This window comes from Crinia signifera, chromosome 4, assembly GCF_055691185.1.
Source record: "Crinia signifera chromosome 4, ASM5569118v1, whole genome shotgun sequence".
In the NCBI taxonomy this organism is placed as follows: Eukaryota; Metazoa; Chordata; class Amphibia; order Anura; family Myobatrachidae; genus Crinia; species Crinia signifera.
Window position 1 is genome coordinate 157,375,445 of NC_139220.1, and position 21,065 is coordinate 157,396,509.

At 42.1% G+C, this 21,065-nt stretch overlaps 1 protein-coding gene across 1 annotated transcript in view; it reads right to left on the minus strand.

Annotated features, from left to right (window-relative positions):
* Positions 1-21,065, minus strand: part of IQUB (IQ motif and ubiquitin domain containing) — a 39,812-nt gene that overhangs the window by 10,643 nt on the left and 8,104 nt on the right. The window contains exons 3-9 of the mRNA XM_083179684.1: positions 20,416-20,550; positions 17,304-17,471; positions 16,830-17,005; positions 14,650-14,805; positions 12,967-13,177; positions 8,262-8,437; positions 6,551-6,721 (exon numbers count right to left, since the gene is read on the minus strand). Of these exons, the coding sequence (XP_083035810.1) occupies positions 6,551-6,721; positions 8,262-8,437; positions 12,967-13,177; positions 14,650-14,805; positions 16,830-17,005; positions 17,304-17,471; positions 20,416-20,550 (1,193 nt within the window). The remainder of the gene's footprint in view (positions 1-6,550; positions 6,722-8,261; positions 8,438-12,966; positions 13,178-14,649; positions 14,806-16,829; positions 17,006-17,303; positions 17,472-20,415; positions 20,551-21,065) is intronic.

Here is a 21,065-nt window from a genome sequence, read left to right on the forward strand (position 1 = left end):
GCCATATTTGGAGGGACGCTCTGCACCCTGCGGTGCAGCCCCATCGAACATTTGTTTCCCGTGCCCGCCAGCCCCGTTTTCCTGTTCCCTGCTGCCACATCGCCCCCCGTGCACCCGCGCACCCCCCTCCCCGCGTTAACTGCGTTAAATATTTTAATCGCAGTTAATGTGCCGGCACGTTAACGCAATATTAACGCGTTAACGTGCCCAGCACTAATATAAATATATATAGTAGAACACCGGCACTCACTCTTTTTAGAAGAAATTCAAGGCTACTCAGAGGTGCCTTGAATTCCTTCTAAAAAGAGTGAGTGCCGGTGTTCTACTATATATGACTTTATTTTCTCTGGGCACCTTCAAGCTGCAGCTGAGAGCAAGTGCCAACTACTCGCTATATATATATATATATATATATATATATATATATATATATATATATATATATATATATATATATATATAGTGCGCACACATATATATATACTGTATATACAGTATGTGTGTGCAGTATATGGCACTATACAGTATATGCTGTACTCGGGGGCATAACTAGAGCTACTGTACGTGGGACCCACATCTTACAAAACTGGCATCCAGGCAGAGATTATACATTACGGCACATTGCTGAAAGTATACATGAGCCACACCCTCAGGAATCAGGCGGCACTCTCTGGATTTTTCAGGCTGGACTCCCACATTATGCCACATGGAATGAGCCAAAATTCCCATTATGCTACACAGAATGAGCCAAAATTCACATTATTCCACACAGAATGAGCCAAAATTCACATTATTACACACAGAGGATGAGACAAAATTCCTACGGAATGAGCCAGAAAGCACATTATGCCACATGGAATTACCCAAAATTCCCACAAAACGAGCCAAAATTCCCATTGTGCCACACAGTATGAGCTAAAATTCATATTATGCAACACGGTATGAGGCAAAATTCAGGAAAAGAGAGAGTGACAGCAGGGACAGAGATAGGGACAGGGAGATTGACAGCAGGACATAGGGAAAGAGAGAGGGGCAGCAGGGACATAGGCACAGGGAGAGTGAGGACCATTGAGATGGAAGGTCGCAGGGTGTGGAGAGAGATGAGGCAGTCCACTTGCTGTACAGCCAGAGAGGGGTGCAGTGGACCCTCCTACTTTGCTGCTGGCAGGTGTGATAGACAGGTGTCGGGTGTAGAGGGGTTAGGGCCATATTAACAATTACATGGATGGAGCTCCAGGCCTCCACATAAAAATAGACCTAACATCATGACAGCATGATGATCACCAGCTGGCCACATGGTTGACCATAAATCATAAGTATTTAAATTTCAATTTGTATTTTACACATTTATGTAATTTTTGTACTTTTTTAATGTAGGGAGACACTGGGGCTTATAGTGTATGGGTTCTACATTCCTCCATGGCATTGGCCTCACCTCTTCCACTTCTCATAATAGGCTAATAGGCCCATGAACATTTTCAGCTCCAGGCCCATTAGGCCCTTAATCGGGCCCTGGAACGTTTGCAGAGGGCCCACCCGCTATGCTGAAGTGGGTGGGAGGGGTGTGGAGAGCCTTCCGGCTGTACTGCGGTGCCAGCGGGTGAGAAGAAAGCTGCGGAGGGCTCTCCCACTGTGCTGTGGGCAGGAGCTGCTGTGCTTCCATGGGTGGGGAGGGGTTTGCAGAGGGCCCTCCCGCTATGCTACAGCAAGTAGGAGGGGTGCGGAGGACTGACCCTCCAGCTGTATAGCTGACAGGTGAGGAAGTTGCTGCTGAGGGCCCTTCAGTCGTGCTGCGAGAGGGTGGAGAGGGTGTTGCTACACAAACCCGGCGCACCTGCCGCCACGGAAAATGTTTACGTTTTTAAAAAAGTGTGTGCGTGTGTGTCTGGACCCGGGCCCCCCGGACAAGCCAGGGCCCAGGTAAACTGTACCTGCTCCCCCTCCTCTCGGCGGCCCTGTATATTATATATATATTTGTGTAGGCTGGGGATACATTAGCCATTCAGGTCATACAGACATATTTCTGATGACTACTACTACTACTACTAAGGGTAAATGTACCTGTACCTGCTCAGTACAGATATAACAAGTTGCAGAATTCAATGAATAATACTGGTGTTTAAAGTACACAGATGTAAATGAATCAAGTCACTGGATTGATCCTTACAAGTACAGCTAGGGAAACACAGGCAAAGTGGTGCCAACATGGCATTTGCTTTATAGCTCGTACAACAATAGAACATAAGGTACTTGTTTCCTAGCACGGTGCCCGTCGGGGTTAATTGCATACCTTAAGTTTAGGTACTTAAGGTATGCGATCAACGCGATGGACGCGTCAATTACCAGCCTTTATTATTCTGTCAATTACCAGCCTTTATTGCCGGCAAAGAGAAAATCGCGTTGATCAATGTTAAATTACCTGTCAATGTTAAAATCACGTTGATCGCGTCCATCGCATGCCATTATAATGGCATGCGATGCGATCGACGCGTTCAATGCGATTTTACATAGGGTACAATGTTAAATGGCCCCCAGACCCCATTTTTCATTGTATGCCCCCCCCCATTGTTAACGCCACCCCACTATTGACGCCAACCCGAAGCATGGCAAGCGCAACGAGCCCGCGAGGGGCGGCGGTATGCGTCCTCCGACTTTTTCCTACCCCCACTATCCACGTCGGCGTGGAGTTGAGTTTATATAGTGTGGCGAGCGCAGCGAGCCACCGAGCCTAAAGCATGGCGAGCGCAGCGGGCCCCGCGATTAAACGCGTAATACCTGTGAAGTCATGCGCGTCCCCTTGCCATGCTTCGGGCTCGGTGGCTCGCTGAGCTCGCCACACTATATAAGATCAACTCCACGCTGACATGGATAGTGGGGGTATGAAAAGGTCGGAGGACGCGTACCGCCGCCCCTCGCGGGCTCGCTGCGCTCACCACGCCTCGGGTTGGCATTCATCATGTGGTGGCATTAACAATAGGGGACCATTTCACCCATGAGGCGGGCTATGCAATTAAAATTGGGGTTTCGGGGGCTTTTAACATTGGGCCCAATGGTAAAATGGTCTCAGGGACCATTTTACATTGATTCCAATGTAAAAATCGCGTTGATCACATCGATTGCATCGCATGCGATTTGGTTGCATGCGATGCGATCAACGCGATTTTTTTGGTCCCGATGCTTAAGATAAAAATCGCTGGCGCCGTGCTAGGAAACAAGTACCGAACATAACTAACTATAGAGATACAACTACAATATGATACGTTAATATCAATAAATGATTCAAAACTAACAAGAAAATGCTATGGTTATATATCTATATTAATATACTAGAATAGGCCTTTATTGTTAATGTCTAATCTGGTTATACCCGTTTTCCCAGAAGTTTGTATCCTAGGTATAACATTTACATACTTTCCCCAGGACATAAAACATAAGCATAGCACGCCTGTGTGTTTGTACAGCAAACACAGCACATTTAATGCAAAGTGAACTGACTAATTCTGAAGACAAGTGCTAGGGACCTGCTCTAATGAGGAGACCTTAACGCGGTGGGCAGGTACATGTCTTTGGCCAAATGTATGCTAACATCCTCATAAATGAATTATAAAAGGAATATATGTTAGCAGTAATGAGTGCATAGTGCACCTACAAACCCCCTCTGTCTTGCATATAGTTAAATATCTCAGAAAGGTATCACCTCTCATTACAGGGTGTGCAGTCTAGGGCCCCCCTCTTCCCATATAATTCTGAAGACAGAATGGCAAATTTGAATTTGCTGCTAAATATCCGAATGTTTAGTGCAAGATCACTGAATGCACTACTACTGTATATTATATCTAATTTGGGCAAATCTGAACCAACTCTAATGTTAGGGATTAGGAATAGGCTAGCTTTGCAAAATGTTGCTATTTGGTCCAGCAATCTCCCTTTGGAACCTGGTATCATCTTTCAATGAAATAAATATTTTACATGTTCTATTTAAAAACAAAGACAATAAACAAAGGAGATACAGTGGTTGACATTCTATGGAGTGAGATTTTTTTTTGTTTGCGATTTTTTTTTGCAAAAACGGCCAAAATCGCATGTTTTTCCATTTTCGCATATTTAATGAGCTGAGAAAATGTGAAAAAAGTGCGATTTTGGCCAACAAATTGGACATTCTGGAAATGCGATGACTGTTTCTCGCAGCACATCGCATGCAGATGTTTTCACATTGAAAAGTATACAAATCGCATATTTAATGGTATGCGATTTGTATAAATGTGTCTAAAATTCGCCCAAAAATCAGACGAGGTTCTGATGGGCGAATTAGCCAGAACCCTGCACAGATCATTGAGATCTGTGCAGGGTTCTGGTGGAAAAAAAGGGTTAAACAGTTTAAAAATAAAAAAACTGCGCGGGGTCCCCCGCCAGAGCATAACCAGCCCCGGGCTCATTGAGCCGGTGCTGGTGACATAAAATCACGGTCCCCGACAAATAGGGGTCCCCTTGATTTAATGAAACCAGCACCAGGCTCAAGGTCCGGCGCTGGTTCCCAAAATACGGGGGACAAAATGACTAGGGGTCCCCCACATTTCAAGAACCAGCACCAGACCCAACCAGCCAGCAGGGTAATGCCACAGCCGGGGGACACTTATTATATAAGGTCCCACGGCCAAAGCATTATCCCCCTGGCTGGTCAGCATGGGGATATCAGCATTATCCCCCAGGGGCATCGGGGACAGCCCCGGACTTTCAGCATGGGCTGGTAAGTCCTGGAGGGGGGACCCCTTCTTTGGGGGGTCCCCACTTCCCCAGGACCCCTGCCCATGCTGATCAGCCAGGGGGATAATGCTTTGGCCGCGGGACCTTATATAATAAGTGTCCCCCGGCTGTGGCATTACCCTGCTGGCTGGTTGGGTCTGGTGCTGGTTCTTGAAATGCGGGGGACCCCTAGTCATTTTGTCCCCCGTATTTTGGGAACCAGCGCCGGACCTTGAGCCTGGTGCTGGTTTCATTAAATCAAGGGGACCCCTATTTGTCGGGGACCGTGATTTTATGTCACCAGCACCGGCTCAATGAGCCCGGGGCTGGTTATGCTCTGGCGGGGGACCCCGCGCAGTTGTTTTTTTGTTTTTTTAATTGCGATTTCCTGCAAATGTGCGATTTTCAGACCTGAAAATCGCACATTTTCAGGACTAAAGAAATCACATCAAATCGCACCTAGTCGCACTATTTGGGCCGTTTTTCGCATCTCATTAAATATGCGAAAAAGTGCTATTAGGTGCGGTAAAAATCATGCGGTTTTTACCGCTACACATAGAATGTCACCCTAAATGTACATGTAGGCACACTTTTTCCATCATATTTTCTGTTTCTTTTTTCTTAATAATAACATATGTTATATTTAGTCTCATGTATGGCTCACATTATTTGAGTGTAGACTTTTGTGTGTAGTTCAGGGGTATACTAATACCTCTTTCACACCAGAAAGTGCAGGGACTTAATACAGTCCCGGGATCATGCAGGGACATTCCCAAGTTGGCCCCTTTTACACCAGTCTAGTCTCTGCATTTTCTGGTGTAAAAGGGGTAGGGAATTCCTCCCGGTCCTTGGGCCTTTTGGTACCAGTGAGAGGGGTGCAAGGCATGATGATGGCCCGGCAGTGGGACACACTTGCAGAGCCCAGGCTGGAAGGCTGTAATCCTGCACTTATCCAGGTTGACCTAGTCACAGGAGAAGTCGGGCCAGGCACTGCTAGTTACACAGGAGCAGGATGGCAGAGGCCGTAGTAGCTGGTGAGAAGCTGGCAGTGTGCGACCTGCAACACATGGACAGCATTACCCGAGAAACCAATGCAGCGTATCAATCAAGGCACGGGTCAGACATGCTGGGACTGATCTGACTGTGATGTAGCGGTGGCACTCTCTTCCAGCGCAGAGAAGCCGGGAAGCCGGGTGAGTAGCTTTCACACCAGCCACTATCCCAGGAAGGTCCCGGGAGCAACCCTGCTAGCTATCGATCCTGGGATTTCAGCCTGGGACCCTTTCACACCAGCGCTAGTCCCAGGTCGTTCCCAGGGCCAACACGGGAAAATAGGCCGGTATGAAAGGGGTATAAGAGACTATGGAGCCTCCCATACTTTATAGCCCACAGTGCTGCTCTGAGCATTAGAAGACTCTGACACTGCACCAGTCTACAGGGAAATGGTGTGGTGGCCATTTTACCAGTGATATCATTACCAAGTATGTGCAAATCTCAGAGAAAAGGGGGGCCATTTTCCCAATAATTTTGCAATGCTGCGACTGTTGATGCTGGACTCGGGAAAGGTAAGTATATAATAAATGGGCACGGCATGGACCCCCTTTTAGGCCTAGTTAACCTCTGGGAGTTTACATCTGACCTTTCTACCTCACTGGACCGGAATTTCTACCATTTTAATAAAAACTGGAAAAGTGCAAGTGTTCTAAAACATTTGACCAATAGTGTAACTTAATAAAAAAATAAATGATAGTATAGTAGCAATATTACAAAACAAATTTATATTCAACTAGAGAGACACTGATATTACCTTGACAGTATGCTTAAGTGTCAGAAGTGCATCAAGCCTCTCATCATTAGTGAATGACTTGGTATTAATACTGGTGTAGATGTCACGCAGCTCTCTGGCGCGGATAGTAAACTGGGTATCCATCTCAGTCGTTTTTCCATCAAACGCTTTCCATCTTTTGGGTTCACAGCACTTTATATAAGAAACAAAATCATAGGTAAATCACAGGTAAAAAATAAAAGTTACAAGACGAAAATGAATCTAAACCTACTCTAAATATAATTCACTATACATAATAACATTAAGAAGAATTGATTTGTTGTGCTGTGCTAAAAGCAGAAAACAATGACTGCAATCAACTCATCTGTCTGCTTGACCCTAATTTGCAAAGAAACAGCTCCGCTATCCTGGTCACATCATTATGCGCTAACACAGGCACGTTCAGCTGGAGGCCCAAATACTGTAAAATATAGCAGTGTCTGCAATGTAACATCAGGCGATGCCAGGTATGGTTAGACTAAAGCTACCTAGATTGTCAGTCTACCCCAGCATCTAATTAAAAATGACATTACTGTAGTTTCTGGCACAAACTTATTTCAGTTACTGAGCAAAACAATTCTCACAGTGTCTTCCCAGTTGCTTTGATAATATAGCTTCATTTAAATCACTACTTAAGTGTGATTTCTAAAGGGAAACCAGGTGTATGGTATAATCAACCAAACATACTGTGACTGTGAATTACAACATGTCACCTAAGGACATCTATGTATTAAATTGTTCCAATTATACACAGCTATATAAAACCCATAAACTTAACTCTATTAATAAATTACTACATCTTATGATCTACAAAGATGATCTACACTTATACTTTGCATGATTGCTAAAAGGAGATAAAGTGCGAAGTTCAATACAGCTAATCTGGATAAATCTGGTTTCCGGCTACATTTGATGCCAAACTGTTCTCTGCCTTTTGCTTTACACATAACACAATATACAATACAATCACATTGTAAGGAACGTTTGTAAAGTGAAGTCACCTTTAATATACACCTGTTATTCTAAACAACATAGCCCACAGCATGAGCTGTTTTAGGTGTTGTGCCTGTGTTTCACAATTTGCAAGCGCACCCAACTGGTAACACTTCTTTTGTGCTAAGACACTCATCCATTTAGATACACTTTCCGTTTTCTCTAAATCTTTCTGTAACAAGTTACTATCCAACTCTATATATATCTCCGTAATCAGTAAATGCTATGCCGAAAACCTATTCTTGTGGTGCACAAGTAATAACCTGCAGCCCTGAACTCTATGGAGTTTGCATATTGTCGTGTTCCAGCTGAGTTCACACTTGTCTGGTTCCAGAACAAGGAGTGTATTAAATAATTGGTAAAAGTTAAAGAAAGAGTTAACACCCCCCCCCCCACCCCCCCACCCCCCTCTAAGTGTAACCAGCCCCAGGCTCTTTGAGCCGGTGCCAGTTCCGAAAATACAGGGAAAAAATTGTGCAGGGGTAATATAGGAAAATTCAATGATTCAGGAAACAAATATCCTAACAACGAATGTATTTGTTAAAGTTTTATATATATATATATATACATTTTGATGGTTAAAAAATTATCAAATAACTACAAAAAGTAATAGTGATCTTATAAAAATAACTTTGCCATATAATCCAACAACAATGTATATCCCTGATATACTGTATGCAGTAAGAGTGACATTACAGACCTTGTTCAGGAGAGACTGTATAACTTTCACATGGTTCTCTTGACCCACGTCTATTTTATGCCTGCCAATGGAGGAGATGAGTTGCGTCTCTTGGTCCAGGAGAGCACAGAGAGCTGCTTTTCTTTCAGCACCAGTATATGTTTGGTTAATGCGCTCTACCTCTTCTTTCCTCCATACTGAAGAGAATGCATAGAATTAAACTTCATAATATAAGAAGCCTTAATTATATTTAGAAATACACAGGTGATGCTGGGCAAGCTCTATATTTACCGTATTTTTATACATTCAAAACATATTACCAAGTCTACACCTTGATCTCCTTAATTTACCCAGAATATCACACTTCTGCAAGCCGCATCTGCTGGTTCCATGGTGTATTTTGTTTGTAAGGGCATGTTTTTCATTATTTATTGTGAAATGATATAGTAGGAAAAAAAAGAACATGGCCTTTTCATCGTAGAAAGTTTGGAAGCAGGAAAATGTCAATATTACATTAATATTACAAAAGCTAATCTTACAGCTGCACTGTGACATATTTTTTTAATAAGTTCTCCACTGAACGTTAACATCTTTTTGCACTTCAAATAACAGCCTCACAACTCTGTTTCACAGATTGAAATGAATCATACTGCTTTCCCAACTCATACCCTGGCTTGTAAAAGCAAATTGCAGTAAAGAGAATTCAAAAATGGTTGTTTTGCAGAAAGGGCTACTAAAGTGGTTGGACGGACAACTGCCTTGGGCAACTCTTGATGTTGCAGATAAGACCTGATATCTAGTGACAGGAACAGCAGCTTTCAAAAAGTTTTTTTTACATACACCAGTAGTATGTACAACAATAGAACCCCTCTTAAGTATCTAAAAGATGTAAAGTCATTTTTATGAATGAGAACTCAAGGTTCATTCAGGGGTATAAGTTCATACTGGGAGCTATGAGGTGAAATAGAAGGTTTACACTAGCATATAACAAACAACTCAAGATGGCTTTTTGCTATAATTTCTTTGAGTGTGGTTTGGGGGTCTGACAGTCGAGATTCCGACGGTCATTAGAGCGACGTCAGAATCCCGATTGCCGGTACTCCGACAGGGGGGGAAAGCATGAAGATGCCCCTTACATGCTCGCTGTGATCGTCACAGGTTCTTTTCTCCCTCTAGGGGGGTCATGGACAAGGGAGAATAGCCCCTTTAAGCCGGAATCCCAACTGTCTGACATTTAACAGTTGGGATTCCGACGTCGGTCTACTGAACATCGGAATCCCAACTGTCAGGAAGTCATCCGGCACACGATTTCTTTACGTACTACACTCAGGGTAGATGTATGAAGCAGTGATAAAGGATAAGTGATGAAGTGTCTGATACTTTATCACCAGCCAATCAGCTCCTGACTTTTAAGTTACAGGCTGGGTTTAAAAAGGGACAGTTAGAAGCTGATTGGCCAGTGATAAAGTACTAGGCACTTTATCACTTCTCCACCCTTATCACTGATTCATACATCTTTTTTTGAATTTTTCCTCACAAAGTGCACATGCCCACAAACACCCGTCCCTATCACAACTGGAATGCATTTTGAGGTAATGACTTTGGGTGCTTACAGAGGCAGAATGGAGTCTGAAAGGGTATACGTAAGTGAGGAATAAGTACAAGAGCAAATACATCCCATACAGATCAAGATAAAGATGCACATGCACTTGTCTAGCTGTGGACACCTGCAGATGCTCAACTCCTAGCGCAAGATACAAACTGCTGGTGATGATGATCAGCAGCCATGTCTGAGTTGCTAAGTGCATCTCAAGTCAGTCAGCTGATACTATTAGTACTACTGTGTGGCTGCTGCCCTCTATACACATTGGGCCAAATGTTAAAAAGTGATAAAGTGGAGAGTGATAAAGGTCTAGTAAATTGGGTCCATTTCTCAAACACAGCCTATAACATGGCAGTCAGGAGCAGTCAGGAGCTGATTGGCTGGTCCTTTATCCCTCTTTATCACTCTCCGTATTATCACTTGTTATGGTTTAATACATTTGGTCCATTGTACCAAATATATATATTATCAGACTGCGGCAGAAAGCAGCAGATGTATTTATTCATTTGCACTTAATTAGTATTTAAATTTTGTATTTGCATCTAGTTATAATTTCCTTTTACATTGTCAATGCAACTTTATGATTTATTACTAATGCTGTGCAGACATAGACAGACATTATAACATACTTTACCAGCCCATGATGGAACAGCATAACAATAATGCCAGCTCTGACTGGGCGCCATCTAGTGTCCATCGGCAAACAAAACACCAGAATTCCCTCATATTATATACGATATGACTTGTGTACTGTAACATTAGCATTTGCTACTACTACTACCATGAAGCCTCAATTTCTGGTATACACATTGTGCATATACTCCTGTTCTATACTGGAATATACAGGTGCACATGCTAGTGTGCCAAGAGCAGGCCAGGGCTGGCCTGAGAGTGCACAAGCTGAGATGATATCCTCCCCCAGAAGCACAGAGGTCACGATATTCACAAAGGAACATAACCATTCATGCCACAAGCTTGGTCAACTGGAAGGCTGAAATGATATCTTCTATCTGGATATGCCACTTATCTTACACAGAATATGGTCAGCTCTTCAATCTAAGCATATGGCACCTTTTTTAGGTTCTTAAACAGATTTTAGAATTCTGTCCAACAAGCATGAACCCCAATGGGGTTTTTTATTTATTTATTTATGTATTTACATGTTATGCTATACAAATACACACATATATATATATATATATATATATATTCAGGATTTGATCCGGCACTCACAGGGTGTATGCAGTGAACGGCTCCGGTGCCTTCTTTGGAAGCAGCAGTTCCCATGTAGGTCAGGGAATGAAGCGGCACTCACGAGGCTTTGTGCAAAAGTAGAAAAGTCTTTAATTATCCGACATGTTTCGGGGGGTAACCCTCCCGTCGTCAGGGATATACATACAATGAAAAACCAAGTGCATTTATGCAAAGCGTCAGGTACATCTTAACCAATCAAGTGAGTTTAATTTCAAAATGACACTCCCATCACACCTGTGGCCTTGGCTCCCCACGGAGACCATGACCAGTCAGGATAGTGGTCTGGGGTGACGTCAGTAATCACACGTGTTGAGAATCAACAAACTTTCTTATATATAAAGAAAGAATAAAAATAAATCGGTGTTACAATAAACATGGTGATATACAAAAATTTAAAATAAGAAAAAAAGGGGGGGGGAAATCAATAAAAATACATGCAGACATCTACATCGATATTGTTAATTACATCAATGTTTTTCACTATACAAGAATAAGCAAAACGGTATAGATTAATTGCACGAAGTTATCCCAACTCAGTTAGAAGGTAAAAATGAATGAACATTTGGTTGAGGAGACAATATATTGACCAAGTCCACCAACAGTACAAATAGAATATTAAATAAACGCATTGGTCATCTCATAGAAAGCAGTGTAACCCCAGCTGCTCGTTTAAGCCACGGGGTGACATAGCTTCCAATTTCATGATCCATCTACTTTCCAATCTCAATAGCATTTGACTTCTATTGCCACCCCGTCGGGGTTCAGGTATGTGGTCAATAATCTTGGTGCGGAGACTAGCTACTGAATGACCTGCCGACAGAAAATGTCATGGTACAGGTTGATCGCTAGCTCCAGTAGTTAGGGCTGAACGTATTGTCAATCTGTGATTGGCCATGCGTTCCCTAAAGGTGGTTTTTGTTTTGCCTACATATATAAGTCCGCATGGACAATATATGAGGTAAACAATGAATTTAGATAAACAATTTAACACATGTTTGATAGGGTACTTCTTTCCGCTATAGGGATGCAGGAAAGAATTTCCCGTAAGCATTGAACTACAGGTTGTGCAGCCAACACACCTGTAGCATCCTGGGGTTTTAAACAGAAAATGAGCTGGGGGTTTAGGTTTTAAAAGGTTGGTAATGTCAGTTTTAACCACATAATCCCGCAAATTTCTACCCCGTGAATAAGCTGGCATTAAACGTGTATTGTGCAGGGCTTGTATAGTGAAAAACATCGATGTAATTAACAATATCGATGTAGATGTCTGCATGTATTTTTATTGATTTCCCCCCCCTTTTTTTCTTATTTTAAATTTTTGTATATCACCATGTTTATTGTAACACCGATTTATTTTTATTCTTTCTTTATATATAAGAAAGTTTGTTGATTCTCAACACGTGTGATTACTGACGTCACCCCAGACCACTATCCTGACTGGTCATGGTCTCCGTGGGGAGCCAAGGCCACAGGTGTGATGGGAGTGTCAATTTGAAATTAAACTCACTTGATTGGTCAAGATGTACCTGACGCTATGCATAAATGCACTTGGTTTTTCATTGTATGTATATCCCTGACGACGGGAGGGTTACCCCCCGAAACATGTCGGATAAATAAAGACTTTTCTACTTTTGCACAAAGCCTCGTGAGTGCCGCTTCATTCCCTGACCTATATATATATATATATATATAAATCTCCAAAAAGTCCGCACCTATAATGTGCAAGCCAGCACGGCGGTAAATCCAATAGATACAGTAGAAATTCGAGGGCACTCACCAATTTGATGAATCAAGGTTTTAATAGCGGTCAATAGCTTACATTGGTAGGTTGTTTATACACAGAGAGAAAGAGAGAGAGAGATCACTTACATTCAAGAGCATGATAGAGAAGCTCAAAGTCTTCCTTGGTTTTGGGGTTCATTCTACGCTCATACTCTTTCCTTAGCCTTTCTTCTTTCTCTTTCTTCTTTCTTAATTCCTCCATTTCCTCCCATTCCATCCTCAGCCTCTTCTCTTCTCTCAGTTGCTCCACAACTCTTTTAGCATGGAAGCGACGAAAGTAAGTCTGTATTACTATCACCTAATAAGATGATACATTACCACAAATTAGCCTTGAATATGTGTTCCGTGTGTCGTATCATTATACAGTAAAATATGTATTAAATGATTCTGTGCCTCAAAGGGCAGCTATTAATTATGGCAAAGAGTAAGCACATCATTACAACTGGAGATAACAAAACAATGGCAAAAACAAAATCACGAGCTGAGAACATCAAACAGCAGGCATTTCTAGATCCCAAAATACATCTAATATTCGCAGCAAACAGATCTGAAATGAGAAGATGCATCATTTACATTGGTAAACACATATAGGGCCTGATTCAGACCTGTTGGCTAGGCTGCGTATGTTCGCAGCCTAACGAACAGTTAAACGCTGCCTGACTGAAAGTGTATCACAATGTTACTTTTATTGTCACTCAGGTCATATGGCTATAGTGATGTACTGTAGTGTAAAACAGCTACTTACTATGGGGCTGATTCAGAGGTGGGTGGTATTCAAAAGCAGCTTCGACAGCTGTCACAGCCCCCATTACTAACCATGGTAATAAAGCAGGAGGCGTCTTTTGTAAATAGACGCCTCCTGCGGGCATTTGTGTTTCACAGCTGTGTCAGAAGATGTAGCCATTGGATCACATTAGAAATAATCAGCCATCTGAGTAACTCATATCAGTTCCAACGTAGATCAGAATGATATATTGTACACGGGATACAGTCAGTTGGTCGACCTGTATTCGGTCGACACCCTTAGGTTGACAGACCATAGGTTGACACCTATAAAAGGCCAACATGGCTAAAGGTGACCATACACGGTACAATAATTGAATGCGTTTTGGGCTAGATCGCATCGCATATGATTTGCCTGCGATGCAATCTGAACCTAGTTTAAAAAGTATGTGCAGCACATATTTTTTGAGCTGTGCGATGGGAGCGCACATCGCACCTGAAAAACATACTGTGTATGGGCACCTTTAGGTCTACATGGACTATAGGTCGACAGGGACTTTAGATCAACATGCCAAAGGTCTTAAAAGGATTTTCTTCATAAAAGGTGGTTTTTCATACCCTACCATCCACTAGGATGTGGAGGGAGAATAAAATATTGTGCCGAGCATAGTGAGGCACCATGCCTGAAGCATGGCGAGCGAGGCGAGCCATGTGAGGGGACACAGTACACTTATGTGGCGTCTGACTATGTATGCAAAGTGCTACGATGTGTACACATATTTTTGTCAAGTTATGTTGTGCTTCATCTGCGACTTTCTACCTATTTAAAACTAATTTCAGTGTGGTTAAAGTCGCATCCTGGTTACAGACGGAGTGGTGCTTTGCTGCATCTGCTGTGTGATAAGACAAAAATACTGTATAAGGAAAAAGTTGCTATTCTACAGCAATAATGCTAAGTATATGAGGCCACATTCGTACATATCAGGGACCCCTATCATGCTGCTGATGACTAGATCTGAAATGTAAGAAATTAATTACTGTACTTACAGCTTTCAATCTTCTTGAGTGAAATTCATCGGCTGTCATATACTTATTGGGCCGTAATAGTTTATCTGTTATATTTGTTACATAGCAACCAATTTTTGTCATTTGTGTTGCCATTGTATTGCTTGACTGTTGGAACTTGTTCTTCTCAAATGCAGTCTAAAGGAAAAGAAGTTTGTTATCAGGGAGAGTGATCAAGATTATATATAGTAGCTCATGCAGGACTGAGAGGTAGTGTTGGGTATCACTGTGAAGGGTATTACAGCAGTTCCATTTACATAGTAAGCAGTGAGCCCTGAAGTATATTACCGCTTTCACACTGCCAAAACGTTTTGAAAAACGGTATTTTTAAACGGTATTTAAAACGGGTCTAGCCTTCACATTGCAGTAGATTACCATTTTAAATACCGTTTAAGTACCATTCACATCAGTCAACCCGTTTAATCCCCTGAACACGTTTCAAGGCAGAATGCAGGGGACAGCCTATCACAGGTCTGTAATCTGTTGTTTTTACTAAATACCGTTTCAGAGCCATTCTCACTGCAAAACAAACGGCTCTGAAACGTGTAGGACTCTGCTTTTTAAACTTTTTGAAAATACCGGTTATCTTTAACCGGTAAATCAACTTTCCCACTGCAGCCTTAAACGTTTTGAAGTGGGAAAAAAATGGCATTGTACTGTTTAACAAGTGCAGTGTGAAAGGGGTATAACTAGGGTAATTAATGGGGGTATGAACAGCAAAGGGCCCATTAATCACATCTCTATTATAGGACTAGCCATTACGATATGAATAGTCCTAGACTGCTAAGAAGTAACTGAAAACTACTTATAAACTTTTCTTTTACAATAGTCATATCTCTCTTATTACAGAACTGACTTCATCTGTTGCACATATAGGAGGAAAAGTAGTAAATAGTAAATACAAATAAACTTGTGAATGTATGTTTATGAATGTTAGAAACTTCTTTTACAAGGAGACATGAAATGTACCTACAAAACATAAACAAATTGCCCCAACAAATCGATAAAACATCTAATCATTCTATATTTATCTAAAAATTTTTATTTATATAGTCCTGCAGAAAACATTTAGAGTATAATGCTGCTTTCCCACTGCAGACCCGTTTAAAGTACTGGTAATCTAAAATGGTATTTAAAACGGTATTAGCATTCCCACTGCAGCAGATTACCGTTTTAAATATAATTTAAGTACCATTTCCATTGCAGGTAAAACGCTTAAGCTGTTCAAAACCTTTTTACAGCAGAAATGAGTGCCTGTCATTTTAAATGGGCTTTTCAGGGTTAAAAAGGCACACACCTATGATGTTTTCACAGTATAAAAGGAGGGGGAGGGGCCAGGACGGATTAGTGCAGCAATCACCATGGCTGGCAGAGCACATGTCTCTGTGGATTTTGTCATTGTTTCTGCTGTAATGCTGATTGATTTAGCATGTGAGAGGGTCTTGCAGCTCCTTACATTCTGCTGTTTGATTAATTAAATATCAGGATTCAGTATTGAATCCCGGCGGTCGGGATCCCGGCGTTCAGAATCCCGACGCCGGAATCCCGACAGCCGAAATGCCGACAAGGGGGGGGCGTGGATCGCCCCCCCTTGCGGGCTCGCTGCGCTCACCACGCAGTGGGCCCGGTGCCTCGCTACGCTCGGCACACTAATTTATTCTCCCTCCAGGGGTGTCGTGGACACCCACGGAGGGAGAATGTGTCGGCATTTCGACGGTCGGGATTCCGGCGTCAGGATTCTGAACGCCGGGATTCCGACCGCAGGGATTGTAACTGCATCCCAAATATCACCAGCAATGCTCCAAAAACGTGTGCACTCTTCTACAATCTTCTCCCTACAAACCTACTGGTTGTGGGGAGGGTCAGAACACAGGCAACAGCCTATCACTGAATGGTAGCCTGTTGTTATCACTAAATAACATTTAAGAGGCATTCCCACTGCCTCAAAAACGTTATTTTAGTGTGTAGGACTCTGTTTTTAAAATGGGTTGAAATACTATTTAACTTTAAACGGTATTTCAACTCTGGCACTTTCCCACTGCAGCCTTAAACGGTATTTTGCACTGAAAAATCTGCAATTTACCGTTTTTGAGCTGCAGTGGGAAACGGGCATAAGTAAAATGTAAAATATAAATGAAAACAAACAACAAATAATAAGATACCTGAGTATCTCTACAGAACACGACAATTCCTTTATCCGGACGCTTTTTGGGCACAGTCTGTGTTCCGGCATGATGGAACACTACACCGGAAGCTTTATGTCGATATCCACCCAGATATGGTTTACGATAATTCAGCCTTTCAATCTCCACTGCGATGTCCTGATAGGTTTCTTCTCCTAAGTAAACACATTACAGTGACAGTAAAATATGAATTTAAGGTTTTGCCCAGGCAATAACATGGGAGTAAGGGTGATGTTATCTCATGCTGCCATTTCTTATTTGGCAAATTAGAATACTGAATAAAGCAACTCTCACCAGGTTTGTGCATATAAAGATACACAAACACATATGAAATAAAGAAAAGTTACTAAAAAAATTCATATAAAATGTAAAGAAATAATAAGCAAAGGAAAATAGGCAAAAGTAAAATTGGTAAAAATGAATAAAACACTTGTTTGAAAGTATTTAACAAACCTGTGTGCACCCTAACAGTTATGACATCTGGCATGCTGTATTCATGCTGAAATTTCAAAGCTTTGAATGGATAGTTTTCAGGATCCAATGATTGCATGTCCAGCTGGATCGTTCCATGAGGTGTGATGCCGAGATCCACTAGAGTTTCATGATCTTCAATTACTCGGCCTAAAGTAACAAAAAATGTATTGAACTATAGGCTGCATGAAGGGCCACCGAGAGGTGGGGGAGCGGGTACTAATTACCCGGGCCTGGGCTTGCTGGAGGGGCCTGGCGGGGGCCCTGGTCCGAACCACTCCCTTCCCCCTCCGTCCCTCCCGGGAAGCAGCAGCACATGCCTACAGCATGAGAGCTCATGCTGAGCATGCTGTCAGCACAGCACATTCTGTAGGTGTGTTCTGCTGCTGCTGCTTAGGGGGGGGGACTTTAGGGTGTTTTTCACACACCCTAAACATTTGGGGCATGGCCTATTCACAGGAGGTGACCACACCTCCTGCAATTAGACCACACACCCAAAATTTTACCGGGTCCCGGCATACCTCTCGGCAGCCCTGGCTGCATGTAACATGAAGAAAATTGTTCTGCAAATTAAAATATATATATATTTACAGTTTTATGAGAATGATGTAGTGAAATGACATAAGCATAATACACTAAACCTCAGGACCAATCAGTGCGCCCAGTTTTACTCATTTAAGAAGACACAGGGACAATACTTGAAAAGTAATATGACTTAACTAGAGGTACAGATGTGTCCACATACACATTGCTTTACACATAATTAATTAACATAGGCATTCCGCATACCCTTTTAATCAGCATACGCTGCTTAAGCATCCTATTCTCATTGCTCTGTAAGTAAGATGAATTTTAACAGAAAAAGTCACACAGAAAAGATGCCCAGTGCTACTGTACAAAGTCATGACACCGCATGGCTTGTTTAACGCGCAAGGAGGTTAGATGATATGGACACATCTGTGTGTGTATGTATGTATGTATGTATATATATATATATATATATATACATATAAAAGCTTGGTGGATGGCGGCACTCACAATATGAAATAAATAGTCAACAGACCAGGGTTAAATCCCAACATTTCAAACCCCTGTGGGTTTTTTATCAAGGTGTATTAGATGCACCTTGCACCTTGATAAAAAAAAAACACAGGGGTTTGAAATGTTGGGATTTAACCCTGGTCTGCTGACTATTTATTTCATATTGTGAGTGCCGCCGTCCACCAAGCTTCTATATTATGCACCTGCCGCAGTAGGACGGTGAATCCAGACGGGCACCCCCCCGATCACTGCACATGTTGGAGTGCTGCACACATGCAATTTATTATTTATTTTTATATATATATATATATATATATATATATATATATATATATACAGTGTATGTATATACATATATATATATATATATATATATATAATCAAGTATATTCATAAAACCAAGTATATTCATGAGAAACAGATGAAAGTACTCCAAACATCCATCTGAGCTCTGAGGCAAAGATGATGGCGGTGTCGGACTGGGACATGAAGGGCCCAAAGGGGAGTACAGTTATAGGGGCCCTTGTTTAGGGGTGTAGCCAAGGGCGTAACTACCATAGGTGCAGGGGGTGCAGCTGCTATGGGGCCCAGAGCTGAAAGAGGCCCACTTTGCCTGTCAAAGTATCATCTGTTGTATACATTTTTCAGCATTAGGTGATAAATAGGGGCCCTTAGAAACTTTTGATATGGGGCCCACATGTATCTAGTTACACCACTGGGTGTAGCTAATCACCAGAGGGGGTGTGGCTAGCTGCAGCAGAGGTTTGCCTAACAAACCTGGGCCTCATTATACATGTATAAAGTAAATACTGCTAGTGCATGCTTGATAATATACCAGATTAATAATGGTAATGCACTGTAGAAAATATACCATAGTCCCAAGAGCAGGAGGGCCCCAGGCAGTAGGGCCTACAAGGGGGTTTCCTTGTGGTCCAGTCCAACCTTGTATGATTGCATAACATTTGGGTTTTGAGACAGTTCTGGAGGATGTTGCAGAGAAAGAGAACATCCTGAGATCTGACTAGGTTACTGTATAAATACAGCATTCAGAAACCCTCCAACCAATAACATTCTCGACTAGGTCACCCAGTGAAATTTAATAGGATGAGAGATTCAGAAAGTGAAGGGCCCCATACATCAGCAATTAATTGTGACAATTTTCAGATATGGAGATGATTGCCACAATTAATTTTAGATGTGTGGGCTCCCCTTTTGGCAATCACAATCAAAATCGCCAATCGGTTGCTTAATCAGGTTTTTAAACATGTTTAATAATCTAGTATTATCTGCAGATCTTTTTTATATGTGTGGGCATTCCCAATTCGTCTACTTCATCTATTTACATTATGAACAGAAATCGATTGGGCAATTTCCAGATATGAAGATGCAATCTTTAGATGGAAAAGTCTGCCGATCACTGAAATAAATCTGTAATGTGTGGGCAAAGTCAGATAGATTGTAAAATCCATTTATCTGGCCAAAAAATCCCTGTATCTGGAAATCCATAAATTGTGATTGCTGATGTATGGGGCCCATGAGAGATGTGGTAAGAAATCTCCAGGTTTTTTTTAAGTGTCAATCATTTACACTGCAAAACCAGTTTGATTTTGCTGTGTAAATGATTGCTGCTTAAAAAAACCTGGAGATTTCTTACTAAATCTCTCACTTTCTGAATCTCTCATCCTATTAAATTTCACCCCATGTGTCCTTGCAAATAAAGGGCCTAATTCAAACTTGATCGCAGGGCAAATTTGTTCTTAAAATGGAAAAAAAACATGTGCACTGCAGGTGGGGCAGATGTAACATGTGCAGTAAGAATTAGATTTGCGTGGGGTGTGTTCAAATTGAAATCTATATTGCAGTTTACAAATTAAGCTGCCAGAACTTGCCCTGCACAAAAATAAGATAACTCACCCGATTCTAACCCTCTCTGCACATTACCATTACTCCCCCCCCCCCCCCCCCCCCCCCGCCACAGGTTATAATACAGTATAATGCAGTAGTGCAAAATGTACAGAATATTTATTTAACATTTCCATCCAATTTTACTTACCTTCAAACACTATTTGTATGACAGTTTCTGGTATTTTCATTTGAGATGCAAAGTATTTCTTAAGGTTTTCCACGGAATCTCCAATTGAAAATGCAACAGTGACCACTTGACCACTGGGAGCTAAAATCATCTTAACTAGAATAAAAAAAAAGATATATTCAATATTTCATCATTATCAGGGTTATTATCTAGAGATGAGCGGGTCCGGATCTCCGGGAGATCCCGCCTAAATTCCGGACCGGAAACGAGGCAAAACGTCATCATCGCGCTGTCGGATTCTCGCGGGATCTGGATTCTATATAAGATGCACGCGCGCCCCGCCATCTTTACTCCAGCATAGGAGAGGGAAGAGGGTGGTTGTGCTCTGTGCTGTGTGCTGTGCTATAATAATAATAATATATTATTTTGCTGCTTCTCACTCGATTAGGGTCTGCAGGGGCTGCTGTACACAAGTCCAGTGTACAGGGGCTGCAGTGGCCAGTGTACAAGGGGCTGTGTTCAGTGTGACAGGGCTTGTGTCCAGTGTGACAGGGCCTGTGTACAGTGTGACAGGGTCTGTGTCCAGTGTACAGGGTTTGTGTCCAGTGTACAGGGTTTGTGTCCAGTGTACAGGGGCTGTGTCCAGTGTACAGGGGCTGTGTACAGGGGCT